The sequence below is a fragment of the Danio rerio genome, chromosome 9 (assembly GCF_052040795.2).
Source record: "Danio rerio strain M-AB ecotype USA chromosome 9, GRCz13ab, whole genome shotgun sequence".
Taxonomy (NCBI): Eukaryota; Metazoa; Chordata; class Actinopteri; order Cypriniformes; family Danionidae; genus Danio; species Danio rerio.
The window spans coordinates 39015494-39033736 of record NC_141029.1 but is presented as its reverse complement, the minus strand read 5'-3'; the positions used below and the strand labels follow the sequence as shown (position 1 = coordinate 39033736).

At 34.1% G+C, this 18243-nt stretch overlaps 1 protein-coding gene and 1 long non-coding RNA gene across 2 annotated transcripts in view; both read right to left on the bottom strand.

Annotated features, from left to right (window-relative positions):
• Nucleotides 1-18243, bottom strand: part of gli2a (GLI family zinc finger 2a) — a 157500-nt gene that overhangs the window by 107461 nt on the left and 31796 nt on the right. The window contains 1 exon segment of the mRNA NM_130967.1: nucleotides 16253-16374. Coding sequence (NP_571042.1) covers nucleotides 16253-16367 — 115 coding nt within the window. The 5' untranslated portion in view covers nucleotides 16368-16374.
• On the bottom strand, nucleotides 8241-13788 carry LOC147835361 (uncharacterized). The gene is made up of 2 exons (XR_015499730.1): nucleotides 11021-13788; nucleotides 8241-10883 (listed from the first exon to the last, which is right to left on the bottom strand). It is a non-coding gene; the product is annotated as an uncharacterized LOC147835361 (long non-coding RNA).

The window sequence follows — 18243 nt, the reverse complement described above, 5'->3', positions numbered from 1 at the left end:
AACACTAATAAATGTTCACTTTTGTAGACTTAAAATGCAAAACGGGGGAGTGCAAAAACTAATAATTAGATAAAAAAATATTTTTGGCATCGCAGAGTTCTCTAAATGTGATTTTCGATCTATTATGCTCACACCAAGGTTTATTTAAAGTGATAGTTCACCCAAAACTGAAAATTATCTTAATATTATGCTCAACTTTCAATTGTCACAAACCACTTTCTTTTATTCTAGTGAACACAAGTTATTTTGAAAATTGTTGGGAACCTGTAGCCAGTGCTTAATTTGTGTCAGATCTAGTTTTAGAAAACATCAGATATTAGTGTTTTGCATTCTGGTATTTATTTGAATTGATCTGAATGTGTATGTGAAGAGAGAGAATGTGAATGAGTCCAAGTGAAAAACAGTGAGTAAAGAGTGTGGATAGGTAGTCACTTTCTTAGGTTATCAGGTAATAGTTCATCAGCTTATGTTTACAATCACTCTTATTGGTTGGCGATTATTGTTTCACGTGTAGTGAGCAGCAAAAATAAATGATGGCATAGTGGACTACCTAAATAATATTAGATTTTCAAATTGGCAGAGGACGTCAAGCCTATATTATTATTATTTTTTAACCGGGAGTAAATCTGATTATGAGCCTGATCGAAAGAGATCTCGAGAAGATTAAACTGCGCCCCTAGATCAGGATAGCGGGAGAAAAAAGCAAAACAATCTCAAGTCAGACAGAAAACCTGACAGAAAAGGTAACTGTGGGTTCTTCTTGAGGATTAGACAGTGAGTCATTTTTGCTATGCACATAATAGTGAAGTGAACTGCATGTCAGTGGTGTTAGTAAACTGGTGTTAGTTTGTTTGTTTTTTTATCCATGGTTTACCCATAACGCAATATTGCACAAAATAATTAAAGATGTCTGTCATGGTAACTTTTATGTCCTGGTTTTGTTCCAAGAAATATTCGTTTACAAATTAAGCACTGCCTGTAGCCACTGACTTGCAAGCACTTGCTTTTCCTACAATTGAAGATTTCTTAACATTTCAAACAATCTTGCTAGTAAATAGTCATGAATGAGGTTTTTATTTTGGGTTAACTATCTCCTTAATGAAAATTCAAGTTATTTTAGTTATTTATTGAAGTCATTTTAAAATCTATTGAATTTTTTCCTCCAATTTTTGATGAATAGAAACCTTAAAACTCCAATTTATTATATTTGTCTTCGCTGTAAAAAGTCCTTATTCTCATCCTTGCTTATTTAAAAAAAAGACAGATTTTTCTTTCATATTATATAAAAATGTTCATATTAATCTCATATTTTATAATAGTACAATATAACTTGTCACTTAAATTGTCAAATAAAAAAATTATATAAAAAAGTATTACATCTACATGAAGTGTTCTGGTTAAGCACAAGTACATGTGGAAATATCTGAGACTTGACTCAGTTTCCTGTTACAATTGGATGTTTCATACATGTGCTGAGACCTACATGGCTCCCTGCCACAACATGTCAAGCTCATGTCTTGTTTATTCCATCGCTCTCATGCCATCTGAGTCAGAGATAAGATACTATCCTACTGGATCCACGTTAAACCGCTCGGCTCCAAGAGGAGGAGGCTTAGAACATGTCCGTATCTGCTGGTGCCTTGCAATGACCTTTTTTCTTCTTCTTTGAAGCACAGACCAAGAATGCATAGTTTACATTGTGGGAAATCACCAAAGCAACAACAGTCTAAATTCAAAACGATTCATACCTTGAGAATCAGACGGCTCTTGAACTTGACAAAATAAAAAAAAAAACTTGCTTTCTCAACCATTTGGGTGTGTAGGCGGTGGTTCCAGCCCAATAGGATGGCATGGATTTCATTTTGAAATCAAGTCTATTTTCCTTCTTTTTTTTCTTCTCTTAACATAAGCCAGACTTATTTTGGGAAAATTGTTTTAAGAATGATTGAGACTGTACGCCGCTGCCAGCAGAGTGAGTTGGCTTTTATAAGAGTAGCGAAAGGAGTAAAGAAACATTTTGATTCCATTTCCCATGTACAAGCTTTCAAAATTCCAAAAGATTTTGGTCTCTGGCAGCTTTTCCACGCTGCCCACAGGCCACACACAGAAGGAGAGGAGCGAGCCGTTCATACGATACTGTACATCCTGTGGCTTCCTCCAGAGACCAATGCTTCAGCAAATCCGAGCAAATAGCTATCCGTGTATTGTTTTCTTAACGCTATTTTCACTGACATTTTGACCGGCAGGTTTTTATGGGCACTTGTTCTGCGAATCAAACCAATCTGCGAGACGGAAATTCAAAGAGCCAGCTTGCTAACATGGCAAGCCACACGTGGGGCCTCAAATTTCTTTATACAAATGAAGAAAACTGCAAAGCAGACACTTCTAATGATTTTCCCCCTATATTTTATGTTTCAGTAGAGTCTACGCAGGAACATAACCAAGTCTTGGCAGGTTTGAAGAATGTGCCATTTACACCAATGAGTTTTATTGCTTTAAAACACATATTTTTGTTATGGCTATGCATGGTGTCTACTCTGGCATCTTCAACCTGCAAAAATGGTAGGTAATGGAGGACAGCTAGTGAAGTGCTATGCAGGTGAACCTCACTCCTCTGACCTCAAGAGGTGCTCTAGGGACAGATACTAGAGGCATTTAGCAAATTGCTGGTCCGATCCAAGCTCAGACCAGGTTGAGTGCAGTAGGACCGGTGGGTTCCACGTGGGGGCTCGTCCGGGATGGGAGTGAGGTTTAGGGGAGTGAGTGTAACGAAGGGTAGCTAGCAAAGTGCTATGCAGGTAAACCTCAGTCCTCTGACCTCTAAAGGAGCTCTAGCGATAGACGCTGGAGGCCATGGTCTTTAGCCTCCTTGTTAGAGCAAACAACTCCCATACAAAAAAAAATAATAATAATAAATTTTTGCTGGTTTGATCCCAGCACAGAACAGAATGTTTGCAATAGCGAAAAAGCCCCTTTTACATTCACATTGAATATGTGTCTTCATCAATGCAAACAATAACTGAATGATATAAACAAGGTTCAAAATGTTAAGAACTTATCCACTTTTAACCCCTTCTTCAGTTTAATTTAGCACTTCTAACCTTAACCCAAAGCGGCCGATCACACCAAGCGCACCTTTGCATCCTGAGAATGCGAGCTGCACCGCACTGCCTTTTTTTGTTGACAAGAACGTGGTGTACTTTTTAATGTTGCTAGGCAATGACTGAATCAGCTGTATATTGTGCATGAGCATTGCTGTAGATATTGTTAAGTAATATTTAATATTACAATTATAATTGTGAATTTGTAAAGTCAAACAGCTCTGGATAACTCAAAACAGTAACCAATAGTCCTCTTGTCCATCTTTAAAAGTCTCCGTAGTTGTCTTGAAAACACTTTTGTGCTCAGAGTTGACTATTTCAACTGCAGGCGCACACTGTAACACATTAAGTTTGACTTTCTTTGTAGAATGAACACTTATATGGTCAAATGTAGTCAAACAGACTACTGAAATCACACATGATTTCTAAGCGACATTTTGAGGGAAAAAAGTCCAATTCATGATCTAAAAATCGAATGTTAAAATAGAGTCCCTCCAGCACTGGCCACTTGTATTCAGTGCTTGAATGAATGCCCAAAGGAGTCGCCACATGCTTCTGTCCACCAGCGGTCGGAGGATTCCTCTGTTTGTTATCACTCGACCGACTGCATTTACACAGTCATCCCCCGCTGCTTATTTTGCTGGTTGCACAGTTTACTATAGTGCGTCTCGGCCCTGTCCTTGGAGCGTGTCCAGTAACGACTGCTGCTGTCGGCCCCCCTTCATCTGTCTTCAACGCAGGACAACCTGCTGACACACCAACCGCCAATCTGTGGGAAAAAAAACTTTCCTGGAAAGCAGCGTATTCTAGAGTCGCTGCAACAGTGCATTTAAGCGGAGTAATAAATATGTTTGTAGTCATTATACTTTACATACATTTCTGCACAGACCTCCTATGATAGACAGAGAATTCCGGAAAACTATAAAATGCACTTCTGTTTGATATAAAGAAAGATTGGTGATTGACCCTTTGCTAAGCTCCACCCCTAGGTCACATTTGGAAACACTTGCCACATTCAAATAAATGAAAAGAAGTGCCACATGACAGCAATTACGGGTAATAACCGTGTAAGAGGAAATAATATATTGCTCATGTAGGATTTTATACTGGGTTACATGGGATGCACAAATCTGATTGATTTACTGATTGATTGATTGATTGATTGATTGATTGATTGATTGATTGATTGATTGATTGATTGATTGACTGATTGATTGATTGATTGATTGATTGATTGCCAGCATTAATGTAAGAAAAAAGTACTACACTGTAAAAAAAAAACAAAAAAAAAATAATTTTACAGAAAATATCAAAAAATTTTACAGTAATTTTTGTCATTTCAAATTATATTCAAAACTTAGTAAAATGACAAACAATCTCTATAAATTAACAGTTTGACTTTTATTTTAGGTAGTTTATCATTAATTAAAAGTTAAAGTTATTTGACCATGACTCGATTCACTAAATACATCTGTTTGCCCCTGTGTTGACTGTTGGTTGCCTGACCATCTCTGTGTAATAAACCTGCATTTGGATCTGCACTTCTTTATCAGTGTCCCCTTCACATTACAGTTCTACTTCATTTAAGATTTGTAGCTGAATCATTCCATATAACTTAAACCTCTACATGTTTTACATAAATAATATTTAATAAAATGAACATTTTGAAGCTGTGAGAAGTAATTAATCAGTTGTATCTCATATACTGTTTTTTCCAGACTTTTTTGACCCAAAATAAAACTGCTAAATTACGACCATGAGCATGTCTTGGCATTTTATTAAAAGTCTTTAATTGTCATGATTTAGGGAAAATTCTTTTAAATAACATAATTTTCTCTCAAACTTTTAGAGCAGTCACTTTATTGATGGTGTTCGATCATAATAATCTAGGAGAAGTCTGTAAAATAACAGTGTTTCTTCGTAAAATTCTTAGCATGTAACTTTTTTTGAATGGGTTTGATCGTAATAATCTAGAAAAAGTCTGCAAAATAATGTTTTTCTGTAAACATTTTAATGACAATATCTGAAGATTTATTGTTTTTTGCACTATATTTGAACAAAGAAATTTTATCGTAATTTTATGGTTTTTGTTTGGCAGCCATAGCTGCCAGTCATTTGACCTTTTTATTTTACGATTTTTTTTTACAGTGTATTATTTTTATTTATAATAATTTAATTAATTATTACTCAGCTTCACCTGTAAAGACAAGCGAGTGCAAGTAGATAACAAGTAAAGACATAAGTTTAAGAGAAAAAAAAAACTATTTAAAAAAAGATGTGCAGCATATTTACCCTAAAGTATATTCACTTTGGATTACTTTTCATAAGAAAACACCACTGGAAATGAACATGCATAAATACATTTCCAGCAGTACATTATAAAAGAATAATAACAAATTAATAATACAACAATGCATCATTATATGTTTTTAAATCATTAATCAACTAAGAAATTATTATGCACATCTATGAAATGAATATTGTCTTTGTTTGTCTTCTGTTCAGACTTCAGACATTCTCTTCCTGTCATGCTTCACTGGGCTGCGGGTCTGGCAGGGATGGAAGTATGTGTGTGCGTGTGGGTAGAGAAGTTTCACACCCTGTTTTTATTAACACTAGAAATGTGTTCACCGGACACTACATCTCGCTGTATGCTAACTGAGCCTAAGCCAGAGATAGATAACCTGATATTTCATTCTCAACAACAATAAAGAGGCCACCAAAACACCTGTGTAGGAGGGAGTCTCCATTGCCTTTGAATCCACACTAGGAAACATAAAAAGGATGGAATTATCTCAGAGTTTGAAGTCAAGACTAAACGGTGCATGCTGGGAATGGCACGCTGTTAAAAAAAAAAAAAAAAAAAAGAGGCAGAGACGAATAGGGAACGAGAAGGGGAGTGGGCTAATCCCCCAAAGCATCCATATATTGCTCCTTACTCCTCTCCCACTGCTTGTAAACGGCCTGGAATGTAACATGTTGTCTTTGGACCCCGTGTGTGTGGATGTCTCCAGTATGGAGAGATTTATGTGCGCAGACATTGCCTAAAGCTCCCTCTTTCTGACTTTTAACAAGGTCTTTGAAGCAAGGATAGAGCCTTGCAGCATTAAAGTAATATCAGAGGCACATTCTTTCATTTCTTAGTCAGTTATGCGTTGTATCTTCGTGTGGCGGCCGTGTCTTTGTCAACGCCTTCTGTCTGGCAGATACGACTTCTGAGAAATGGGTCAAAATGAGTTTGTCTTCGCCCTTGTAACAGCGGATCTTCTCGCGCGCAAAGTTTGCGATGCATAAGAGCACTTTTTAAAAGCAGCAGTACTTTCAGAGCACTTGAATTATTCCTCAGATGTTAACAGTGTACATATATTATTCTTTATTTTCAAGCACACTTATGTTGGAAATACACCAGACATTTTTAACATCAAACTGTCGACGAGTAGAAAGACTAAAACCCATGCGACCGAACTCAAGCAAAGAAAAGTGCGCTGGACTTCCTCTTTCCAGTCTCATTTGGTATGTAGGGCGCAACTTCTCTCGACTTTGACTTTCTTTAATGAGCGTGGAAGGGAGCAGAGCTACTTCTTCAACTTCTTGATCGGAATCTCATGTTTTTCAAGTAGACTTTAGGCCACAATCAAATGCCTGTGGACTCTTCGAAAAAAACAAAATCAAGACATCCCCCTGCTTTCACTTACCATATCTAATCTTTAAATCCCCTCTTGGGGCTGGTCAGTCCCCCATGTGAAATTTAAGATGAGGAGGGCAGGGGGATCTTGGAAAGCCATTTACTTAACTGTTTATAAAAGCCACATGAAGGAAACTCTGCGCAAATCCCCTTAACCGCTGGTGAAACAGCTTGTTTCCACAAAGAGAGAATGAGCATAGAGTAAAATGAAAAAGTAACAGGAAAGACTGAGCAAACGATGTGCTGACAACTTTTCGTTTTTCTTTCCAAGGTAAGGTGTTTTGACAAAGTTTTGTTCACCTTTTGGGAAACCGAAATGAAAGTATTTCCCACTCTGAAATGATATCAATCTTCTGTAAAGACTGCAGTCTGTTCCAGATAGTGGGCGGTCATTCAATTGACAGGAAGAAAAAATTAGACTCAGTCAATAGGCCTTCCTGTAAGCTGGCAGCATGGCATCTCAGGTGTCGGTCAGTAGTATTGACTGAGGTGGTTTCAAAACCAATACAAAAAGTAACTTTTGCTTCATGCACTACGTTTTATAGGGTTTGCACTAACTTTCTTCATGGCAGCCTTATCGCGTCGTCAATGATTATATGATGATCAAACATCACTGAACAAGATGCAACTCACCCTTCAAAACTCAAGTTCAAAGTGGCTTCAATGAGTTCATGAATCAATGAGGTGTTTGAAATAGAAACTTTGAGAAGTACTTCTGAAAGTGTTGTACAATACATCAATGAAACATTGATAGAAATAATATTTGAGTAGATGCTATTGAACTTTTATCTCACAAAAATGCCCTATTGTTTTAACCAGTCAAAATATAGTTGCAATCAAACTATTAGTTAGCAAGTTAAAATTCATTATACATTCAAAAAACTCAGTTGAAGTCAGAATTATTAGCTTCCCTTTATTTATTTATTTATTTTTTTATATTTCCCAAATGATGTTTAACAGAGCAAGGACATTTTCACAGTATGTCTGATAATATTTTTTCTTCTGGAGAAAGTCTTATTTGTTTTATTTTGACAAGAACAAAAGCAGTTATAATTTTTTAAACACCATTTTGAGGACAAAATTATTAGCCCCTTTAAGCTATTTTTTTTGATAGTCTACAGAATAAACCATCGTTATACAATAACTTGCATAATTACCCTAACCTGCCTAGTTAACCTAATAAACCAAGTTAAGCCTTTCAAGAGTCTTGAAAAATATCTAGTCAAATATTATTTACTAAAATATTATTTCATATTTTATTAAATATTATTATTATTATTTAAGATAAAACAAATCAGCTATTAGAGATGAGTTATTAAAACTATTATGTTTAGGGCTAATAATTCTGACTTCAACTGTACATATATAAAGATAATTAAATGTTCCTAATATATACATACAATCTCTGCCATTAAACTAGGGCTGCACGATTCAGGCTAAAATGAGAATCAAAATTTTCTTTTTTTTTTTATAAACATCACAATTTTCTCATGATTCAAAAGGTATATTCTATAGGAATAAAGGTTAATGTGAGTAGGCTATTATTATTGGTAATGCTCAAACATGGTAAAACAACAATAATAATAGTAGGCCTATGTGTTGGTCTACTGTTGGTAAAAATGCTACATTTTGTATAGACTTTGAATGGTGGACTTGAATAGACTTTAAATTTGTCCTGTTTTTTAATTCACAGTAAAGTGATGACACCAGAATACAACTATTCATAATTCTGAGATTGAATTATTGTGTTTGCGATTTATGCTTGCAATTTGTCACTGACAACAGCATTAGACCATTTTTTGACTGGTAAAATGAGAAATTTGTCATTATATGATTCCCTCTTGCATTTTATTCAACGCTGTAAGCTAGAGTAGTTATACAGACACTGTTAAAAATGTATTCCCATGCAAAGCACTTTGTCTCTGCTATGAAAGAAAAATACATCAAAAACTTGTAATCATGACTCTAAAATGCAATATGATAATTTATACGATGTGTGCGATTTTGGTTTCACTTTCACTGCAGAATGTGCTCATGTTTTGTCTGCCATTACTTTGAGGCAAAAAAAAACATACATGCAAATCATACTTTCCGTGTGGCTCCCAAATAATAACTCTATTCAACAATCTGAACGTTATTTACAACTTTATTACCCGTTATTCACAGCCTATGCAGGTTCACACATATTTTTCGGCCAAGCGTGCATCCTCTCAGTAGTAAACTAAATGTGCGTCAGCTCACGTGTCATTCGCTGCAGCATTACTTTAAGACAGAAATTACATTTTTTGGGTGAATTATACCTTATAAATACAGTATGGTTTCTCTTTCAATACTATTTGGATGTGTCCAGGTTGATGGGCAATGTACATAAAACAATGTGAAGACTTGTGCAACTTCCTTTATTCTTCTCCTGACCTTAAAAATATAATTGGCTGAACCGTAGAGATGCTGGATTAAGATTGTGTGGGGGTCAAATCCAAATCGTGATCTTATTGCGATTAATCATGCAGCCTTACATTGAACCAACCAAACTTTTATATATATTCCTTTCGGCCGAGGGTAAGCTCAGCCTACATCCTGAGGGAAGGACATCAAAACAGGGATAGTGGGAATGGGTCTAAAAGCTTACAGCTTCCTAGGCGGTCTCCCATCTAAGTACTAACCAGGCCCGACCCTGCTTAACTTCCAAGATCAGAAAAAAGTGAGGACTGCTCAAGACAGTATGGCAATAAGAAGTTCAGTTCCAGTCTGAACCAGTAAATTATATTGTTAAAAATTACACATTTATGGCACATTAATCCGTTCACTTTGTGTTCACATTGCCACATAAGACAAAACCTAAAGATGTGAAACCAACAGCAAAACAAAAAATGGCTTTCGTGGCCTATGTTTTGGGGCAGAACTTATCAAACTTATGTAAAAAAAAAAATCATGTCCACAATGGTTTATTTGAAAGTGTATCAAGACCAATATTTCAGTTGTTTCAATGGCTTATATTATGTGTATTCCGATTCAGATATCAGTGTCCGCCCTTTCAAAGAAACCATACTAACAGAAAAGACATGTATTTGAATTAGATCTGTGAAGTTATAAACACATGCATAAGTTGTACAGACTACAATACTTTTAGCTGAAAAAAGTGATAAAAAAGTAAAGTAATATTTGTAAGACATTGCACCAATATAAGCATGCCCTGCTCCTACTATCGTGTCATAGATCCTCTTTCCCTGTACTATAAACCCAGTGCAGCGGAAGGGCCTCATTTGGAGAAGCAGAAAGGAAGGCTAAGGAAAAAAAAAGAAAAAGAAAGAATAAATCCCTTTCTCAGGAAGATTAGTGGCTGTCCCTTTAGAGTGGGCTGTGGATGGAGCAGCTTTTTAAGCCACATTTTTCTCTGCCAGTGGCTTGACCCCTGGTGCTTTGCCTCTCTCTCTCTCTCTCCCCTGGGCTGCCTGCTGTACTGCTCTCTCTGCTCCTCCCACCCAGCCTCCTTACCCATTCTTCACCGTCTCTACGGAGACCTACTCAGGAGGGATGAAAAATACCTCTGTTTCTCTAACATGGTGCTGCTGACCAATCTAGAACTGTGTGTGAGTTTCCGCTAATAAAAAGGGTTGTTTTGGGGTGTAAAAAAAATTGGCTGGTCAGTCAACAACAGTTGTTTTCGCACATAAGAACATTTTCATAGTTCCTACAGAAGCACCCACTTTTTGGCTTTGATGTCACTGTTGGTCAGCATACATTACTTCAGATTTCCTTGTGACTGGTGCAACTAAATTTGGAAAAATGTTTGATCTAGAGGGACATGCCTAGAGCTGGGCGTAGGCATGGGCCAGTATTAAAATATGATGCTATGATAACCTTGACTAAAAATATGATGGTTTCACAGTATTGTGATTAGTGCTCTAAAACTTATTCTTTTTAAATATCTGGAGAAAAAAAAACACAACAATTTTTCTCCATTGAACAACCAAATGGATGGTCCTTTGCTGCTGGAGATAGTGTTAGCTTAAAAAACTAAAAGAGTTGTAAAAAAAAAATGTCCAACAGAAAATGTTAGCAGTTTTAATGGCTTGACGTTTTCAAACCATGGTAAACTTTTGAAACCATTATCGTCACATGCCTAGCGGTGATATGACAAAAATCTTGATCTCATATTCTGATACAGGGTTTCTGCTGTTTTCACAAAGTTAAATTTAAGACATTTAAGTCATTTTTTAAGACCATTATAAACTAAAATTTAGACTCATACAGGGCTAAATGCTATGGAGTTTTTCTAACAACCCAAATGGATTTTTCTTTATTTGACCTATTAAAAAATATTTAATAGTACAATAATACTAAGTATTCAATATTACAAATGTCACATAATTTAGTTATTTCTTAGCAGCATATTTTAAATGTCTCAAAGCAAGCTCTAGTTGTATAATCTTTAAAATAAAATAAAAAAAATGTAGAAGATTTTTAAAAACTATGATAAATTAAATGTACGCACAAATATCTGTCCAGGTCAGTGTCCTCAGCAGTAAATACATGGAGAAATATTAAACAAATGTTATTGTAAGGAAAATAATTACAACATTAGGTTAACCAGAGTTAAAAAAAAAAATAATAATAATTAAAAATTCTAAGTTTTATTGCGGCGGAATGTTAGTGTTGGCCAGATTGAGTAGCTATACATGAACAAATGAATATTAAGACCTGTTTAAAAAAAGATTAAAGACCTACAACATAATGTTTGAGCAAAATTTAAGATTTTTTAAGGCCTAAAATTTAGTTTTTGAGATTTAATACTTTTTTAGACTTTTTAAAACCCCGCGGACAACCTGTGATGATATACATCACGATATATCACCAATTCTGTACTTTCAATCAATTATTAACTTTTTATATATTGACCACATCGAAAGACTATAAGTTTTGTATATGTACTTACAAATATATTCCTTCATACGTGATATTTCTCACTTTATTCAGAACATCAGGGCAAATGTTTGAAATATAAATAATTTGAATAAAATATTAAACACTTTCAAAAACTAACGATTAGGGGTCCAACTTAAAAATAAAAAGATATTGCTAAATAAAATGCAAAATGTAAACATTGTGCTGTCAAGTGCAACTTCATAATGATGCTGCTGTTCATTTGCATCTTGGTAGTGGTGTAATATATTGAGCTCATATAAATTATGAAAACATATACCGTAAACAATGTATTTTGTTGCACACAAAAAAACTATAGAGCGTAATATGAAACAATAGACTTTTTATTTTGTCCATATCATAAAAATCGTCATATTGCACAGCCCTGGACTTGCCTGATTTATACTTCCTATAACTGACTTCTTATATAACGGGTCATAGCAGAAGCCACTACTTAAATTTGCTGATATTGTTCCAGAAACTTTAAAAGTCTGAAGGCAGTATTTGGGAAAACATTCTTACCACAGGCTTCAAATCAACACTAACTAATGCCTAACCAGATTTCACCAAGTAGGACAAGTTCCTGGACTAACATCTATGTTGATCCTAGAACAACATTCCAATCAGCCAATCAGAATTAAGGGATATGTTTATTGTTGGGCATACGGTTAGGTTTATGCACTTCTTTTGTTATCCAACTATTATACCCCTCTGATTTTGGGAATAATTTACCGTCATGGTTGGGTTTAAGGGTATGGAATAGGTATGGATTGCATTTTCGAACAAAAGTTATGTTCCAGGAATCAGGATCATCACAGATGTTAATCCAGTATCGCATTACACTTGGCAAAATCATGACATGCACCATTAATACCAAACTTTATAGTCCTTGGTGTGAATAAGCTTTATATTTTAGGTTTTTACAGTTCATTCAGTTGCAGTAGTTGTATTTCCCTCTCTTAAGGTAACTTTCCAAGATAGCCTCCAAATAGACTGACATTTTTTTGGATCATGTCATGATACATTAAATTTGAGAACACCAGTTTTAAAATTTGGCCTGAATTGGTGGGGGAAAAATGTGTTGTGGTTAAAGGAATTTCTTTTCAGATTTTCCTTTGAAACTTTGACACCTTTCCTTGTTCCTGCCACAGTAATCACACACCTTCAATGAGCATACGTCGTCTTGGGCAGCTGAACAAAAAGTTGGAAAGAGCACCTAATAAATCCTGCAGATCCCCTGTAACCACTAAACTGACCTCAATAAAACACATTCTGCACCATTAAAAGTCGGAGCAAAAGCTGTAAATAGACATAAAAGTGAGACGAAACAAAAGGTATTGAATAGCTCAGAAATGCTTTAAAATAAAAGTCCGGCACTCTTGGAGAATTGCTGCTCGGCAGGGTTCAGATCCTCTAACTTGAGTCAAACACACTTGAACCAAGCGAATCCAAGTCTTCAGGTTCATTGGCAATTATAGGAAGGGTTTGAAATAAACCATGCAGAGAAGCAAATCCCAAGGGACAGGACTGAGTTTTTGCGGATTTAACTGCACTAAAATCTTCACAGAGAACTAAGAGTTGCTTCATGCTGCATTTGTTCAGCTAGTTTTAATTTCAGATAATTATTTGAATAATAAGTTTATTTGCACAATCCACTTACACAAAGTGAACAACATGTGGATGAGGTATGGGTGAAATGTCCTTTAAACTGCAAATATTGCTTTTCTTAGATTTTTCCTCTTGTTTCTAGTCCAAATACCAAAAAACTTTTAAATTAAGAAGCATTTTTTAGACCAGCATAAAATATTGTCTGTGTAGTTTTAAGAAATAATAAGCCAAAATCAAGTAAGTTTTTCTTTAAAACAAGCTAAACAATGTGCAAATGAGGTAAGCTCAATAATGTTCATGTCTGGTGACTAGGATGTCCAATCGTAAAGCACTTTGACCTTCTTTGCTTTCAAGAATTTTGATGTGGAGGTTGAAGTATGAAAAGGAGTGCTATTCTGTGGTTTGTAATGTAATGAACAGCATAAATGTCTTAAAACCTCACACCCTCATACAGAATAAAACCCCAACCCTTGATTTTTCCTTCACCAAACTTGACTGATTTCTATGTAATGCTTAATGCACTGCATTTGTTGAGTGAGTTTTAATTTCAGTTATTTTAGGGCATAATGATTTCCAATAATAAGTGGATTTGCTTAAAACAAGCTAAATAATCTGCAAATGAGATAAGCAAAGCAATTTAGTTTTTCCTTTTGACATGACATTATTTTGTTTGCCCCATTGGTAGATTATTTTGTTTGTTTTAAGTCATAAAACTCACTTAATTTGGACATTCTTAAATCAAGAAAATATGTATGGCTTGTCTAGAAAATTTCTTCTTAATTTAATAAAATTACTTCTTAATGTAAATTACTTTTTAATTTAATATTTTTTAGATATTTGAACTAGAAGACAAAAAAATCTAAACAAGATAAATATTTTTTTGCAGTGTATTGATTCACACTTGCGGTGAGTAAAACAAAAACTGTATATTAAATGATTATTATAAAAAAAATCATCTTTTTTAAGTTTGCAGCTTGTCTGCAGCGTACATCTGAAATAAAATCATCTGTTATGCATTACTAGACAACACATTAAATAATGACATATGCATAATTAATGCCTGCATTTGTTGATTTATTAATGTCACATGAGTATGAAGCGAAAAACAGAACATATCAACAATAATTTTAAAGAATACTCTCGTAAACAAATCATTATCCTAACATTAATTTTTTCTAGCAGGCCAACAAACTCTAATAATGTCACCCAGCACTACTAAAATATACCATACAAACATAAACTACATTACCATCTCAGCAAAGACCCCAATGGATAAGAACCATGACGCTAACAAGCTCAGACAACCATGATTAGTAATACATAACTCCTAGTCTCCAATGGCGAAAACAAGGTCCTTCACCATCACTGAGGTTTGTATTCGCGGACAACAAATAAACAACAAAATAAATCATTATTCACCGTGTATTTCTTATTATCGCATGGTTTAATTTTCTAAACATGCAAATGAACTCTGTCCACATTCACAAAAGACAAATTACAACAAGCATCAAAAGACGGGGCACACCGATGCCCTATTTCTCCTTTTGTCTTAAACAATTTATGATCATTGCTTTCTTATGGCAGGCCACCAAGCCCCTCATTAAACAGTAAGATGCCATAATACAAGCGGGTCATTAGCATTTCAAAGGTCTTTCACCATCTTCATGTTTGTCAGATGGACAGCGCGGTCCACTGCTCTCCCCGAAGCTTTAAGAAATTTATAACGGTTATACTCTGGAGGTAAGAAGAAGGTCTTTCAACCTAGTTAGAGAAGGGGTTTTCATCACACATTCACTGACATCTTTTAAACATGTACAGCCTCTCGTCCATTCTCTTCACTCTTTCCTTTGCATCTCTGAGTCAACAAGTCATACAGGAGCAAACCAGCTCCAAACGCAATACATTTCCATATGTCTCTCAGCTGGTGTACAAACATGTTTTCTGTTTAATAAAGTAGTTGTGGATGCTAATAATACAATAAATAAGTCAAAATAACTAATAATTAGATTGTATATATTTTAATTCAATTATTAAACAAACTATCAAGCAAATCAAATGAAAGTTATAATATGTGATGATAATAATAATACACTTTAAAACCAAAAACTTTAAGCTTACTTAAACCATTTGAGGAAACCGATTGAAACAAACCATTTAAGTAAAAAAAAAAACTAATCCTAATGAGCAATTTGAGACAGTAAAACCCCAAAAATGAAGAGAACCCAAACCAAAATAATAATATAAATAAAATAATATATATATATATATATAATTATATATATATTTATATAAATTTATCATGGCACACAACTGAGCTAAAATAAGTGAAAAAAAATTAAAATTTTAAATATTATTTTTTATAATTATATATTTTAGAATATATTCTATTTTTAGAAATAGAGAAAAATTTTTGAATTATTTTCATTTATTAAATGAATAAATGAAAGAATGAATAAATAAATAAATAAATAAATAAATAAAGATGTCATGGCACACAACTCAGCTCAAATAAGTGGAAAAAAAAACAATTTACTAAAATCTAAAAAAAAAAAATAAATAAATAAATAAATAAATAAATAAATATATATATATATATATATATATATATATATATATATATATATATATATATATATATATATATATTATTTTAAATATTTTTGGTAATAACTTGCTAAATGGTAAATGAAGTAAAAAAATATGCAGCAAGTGAAAAATAAATTGTCAAAACAGTAGTTATTGTATATGTCTATTAACTTTTACACTAAGAATATTTTTTCAATAAAAAATAAATAAATAAAATAAATGTCTCCTTTAACAAAATCAAAACATACTTAAAAATCAACAACATGAATGATTTCTGAACAATAAACTAGGACAGATTAAACTGTGTTGGTTCATTTTCTTTAGCTGTAGGGGGATAATCGTACTGTACCTCTGGATGCTGTGGTGGGTGAGGGCTTTTTGGGAAGGTCTGTGAAGCTACTGCCATCCAGGACTGACGGCTTCAATTCCTTCTTCTCTGTGGAGGTGGGACTTGTGGTCTCCATGATGAGACTGAAAGACAAAAACAACTGATATCAAAAGCTGCTTAAATTGTGTCAGTCACACAAATAGATGACCCGAGCTGTGCAGACTAGAATAGGTATTGCAACCAAAAATCAGTCACGGTTCCATTCAAAGTTGTACTTTTACTTTATGAATAAATAAATAAACAAACAAGCAAACAGACATTTTCATTCCATGTAGTCAATAGTAAAAAATCATCACTGGCACAAATTCAATTAAAAATGGCTGTTAATGGAGGGACCACTATAACTATTTTTTTTTTCTTTGATATATTTCATACAAACATGGATAAGATAATCTTCACAGTTCTCAGAAGAATTTAACCAAACTATTTTTTGACAGGCTTTCATTTAGACAACATTTAATTATGTGTGCACTGAGGTCAGTCCACTAGTTTGTCCAGTTATTCAATCCCTTGATCAGGTTAAGTAAAGAGACATGAGCTTATGTTGCAAAAATAACAGCTAATTAAAAACACTGATAAACACAGAGTGTAAATGATATTAAATATAGCATTGAGGTGTTATTGCAACCAAAAAGGAAAATTTTGTTATTAATTACTCCTCAAATTCCAATCCCCTGAGACCATTGTGAAATCGGATTCGGATCATTGCGAATCGCGATACTACCATAGTATCGGTAAACCGTGCGACCCTAGTCTACAGTAGTTAACATTTAAAGTGGATCATCACCTTTCATCAAAGTGGTTCGATTATAATTTCACTAGATGATTTAAATGGTTCTAATAGGAAAGATTGACTTGGGTATAGGCAAGGGCCGGTATAAGATTCTGACGGTATGATAACCTTGGATAAAAATATGATGGTTTCACAGTATCACAGTATTATGATTCCATCTCTAAATATATATTCTTTTTTAATGTCTGGGTTTAAAATAAAATCCCTTTTTGTTTGAGAAACATTTAAAATGTTTTAGAAGAGTAAACATGCCAGGCTCAATTAATTATTAACTTCTTCTGTCTTCATTTCTTTCAAAAACAATTTTTTTTCTATTTAAAACAGCTATATATAGATATATTTCCTTCTGAAGATGCTGTTGTCATAAAAAACAAAACAAACAAAACAAGCGTAAATAAAAAGGCATCTATAGATATACTTCCATCTGAAAAAAACGTCCTAAAAAAAAAAAAAACGTCCTAAAAAATAAAATTTAAATAAAATATCATGCACATACCTAAGGAACGGTATTGCAGAAAATTTTGACGGTTTTAAAACCTTGACTTTTAAAAACCGCGGTATACCTTGAAAATGGTTATTTTCCCATTCCTACTTGAGTATGATTAATTCTTTGTCATAAAGACATCTGCATAAAATGTAATACATTACAAGCATATATAAATAAGGAGCCTAACAGCATTCAAATATAAACATAAAAAAAATAAAACCATATAAATAATATTTAATAATATCTTCCTTTTTTATATTTAATAAGTAATTTTATCTTGTGATGTGACTATTGCTCACACACACACACTGCAATATCGATGCTTAAACTATATATTGTTCAGCCCTACCGCAATCAGTCACAACACATTCAAGAACATCAAAACACCATTTAAAGCTTCAGTTTCAAATTGAGATGGAAGTAATTTGAGTGGCAATGATAGCCTAGCAGTTAAGTGCTTAAGTGACCTGATAGGGGTGTGACAAGATCTTGTATGATGAGATCTCGCGAGATTAAATCGCCACGAGATTTCTCGTCAAGGTGAATTTTCTTGTGAGTTGTGATGTTATGATGGAGCGTGAGGGTCAAATTAGTGTTGAAGATTGGAGGCAGGATTGGATTTGATCTGCAAATCTAGTGCTTTGCACACACCTGGCAACCCAGGCTGGCCTC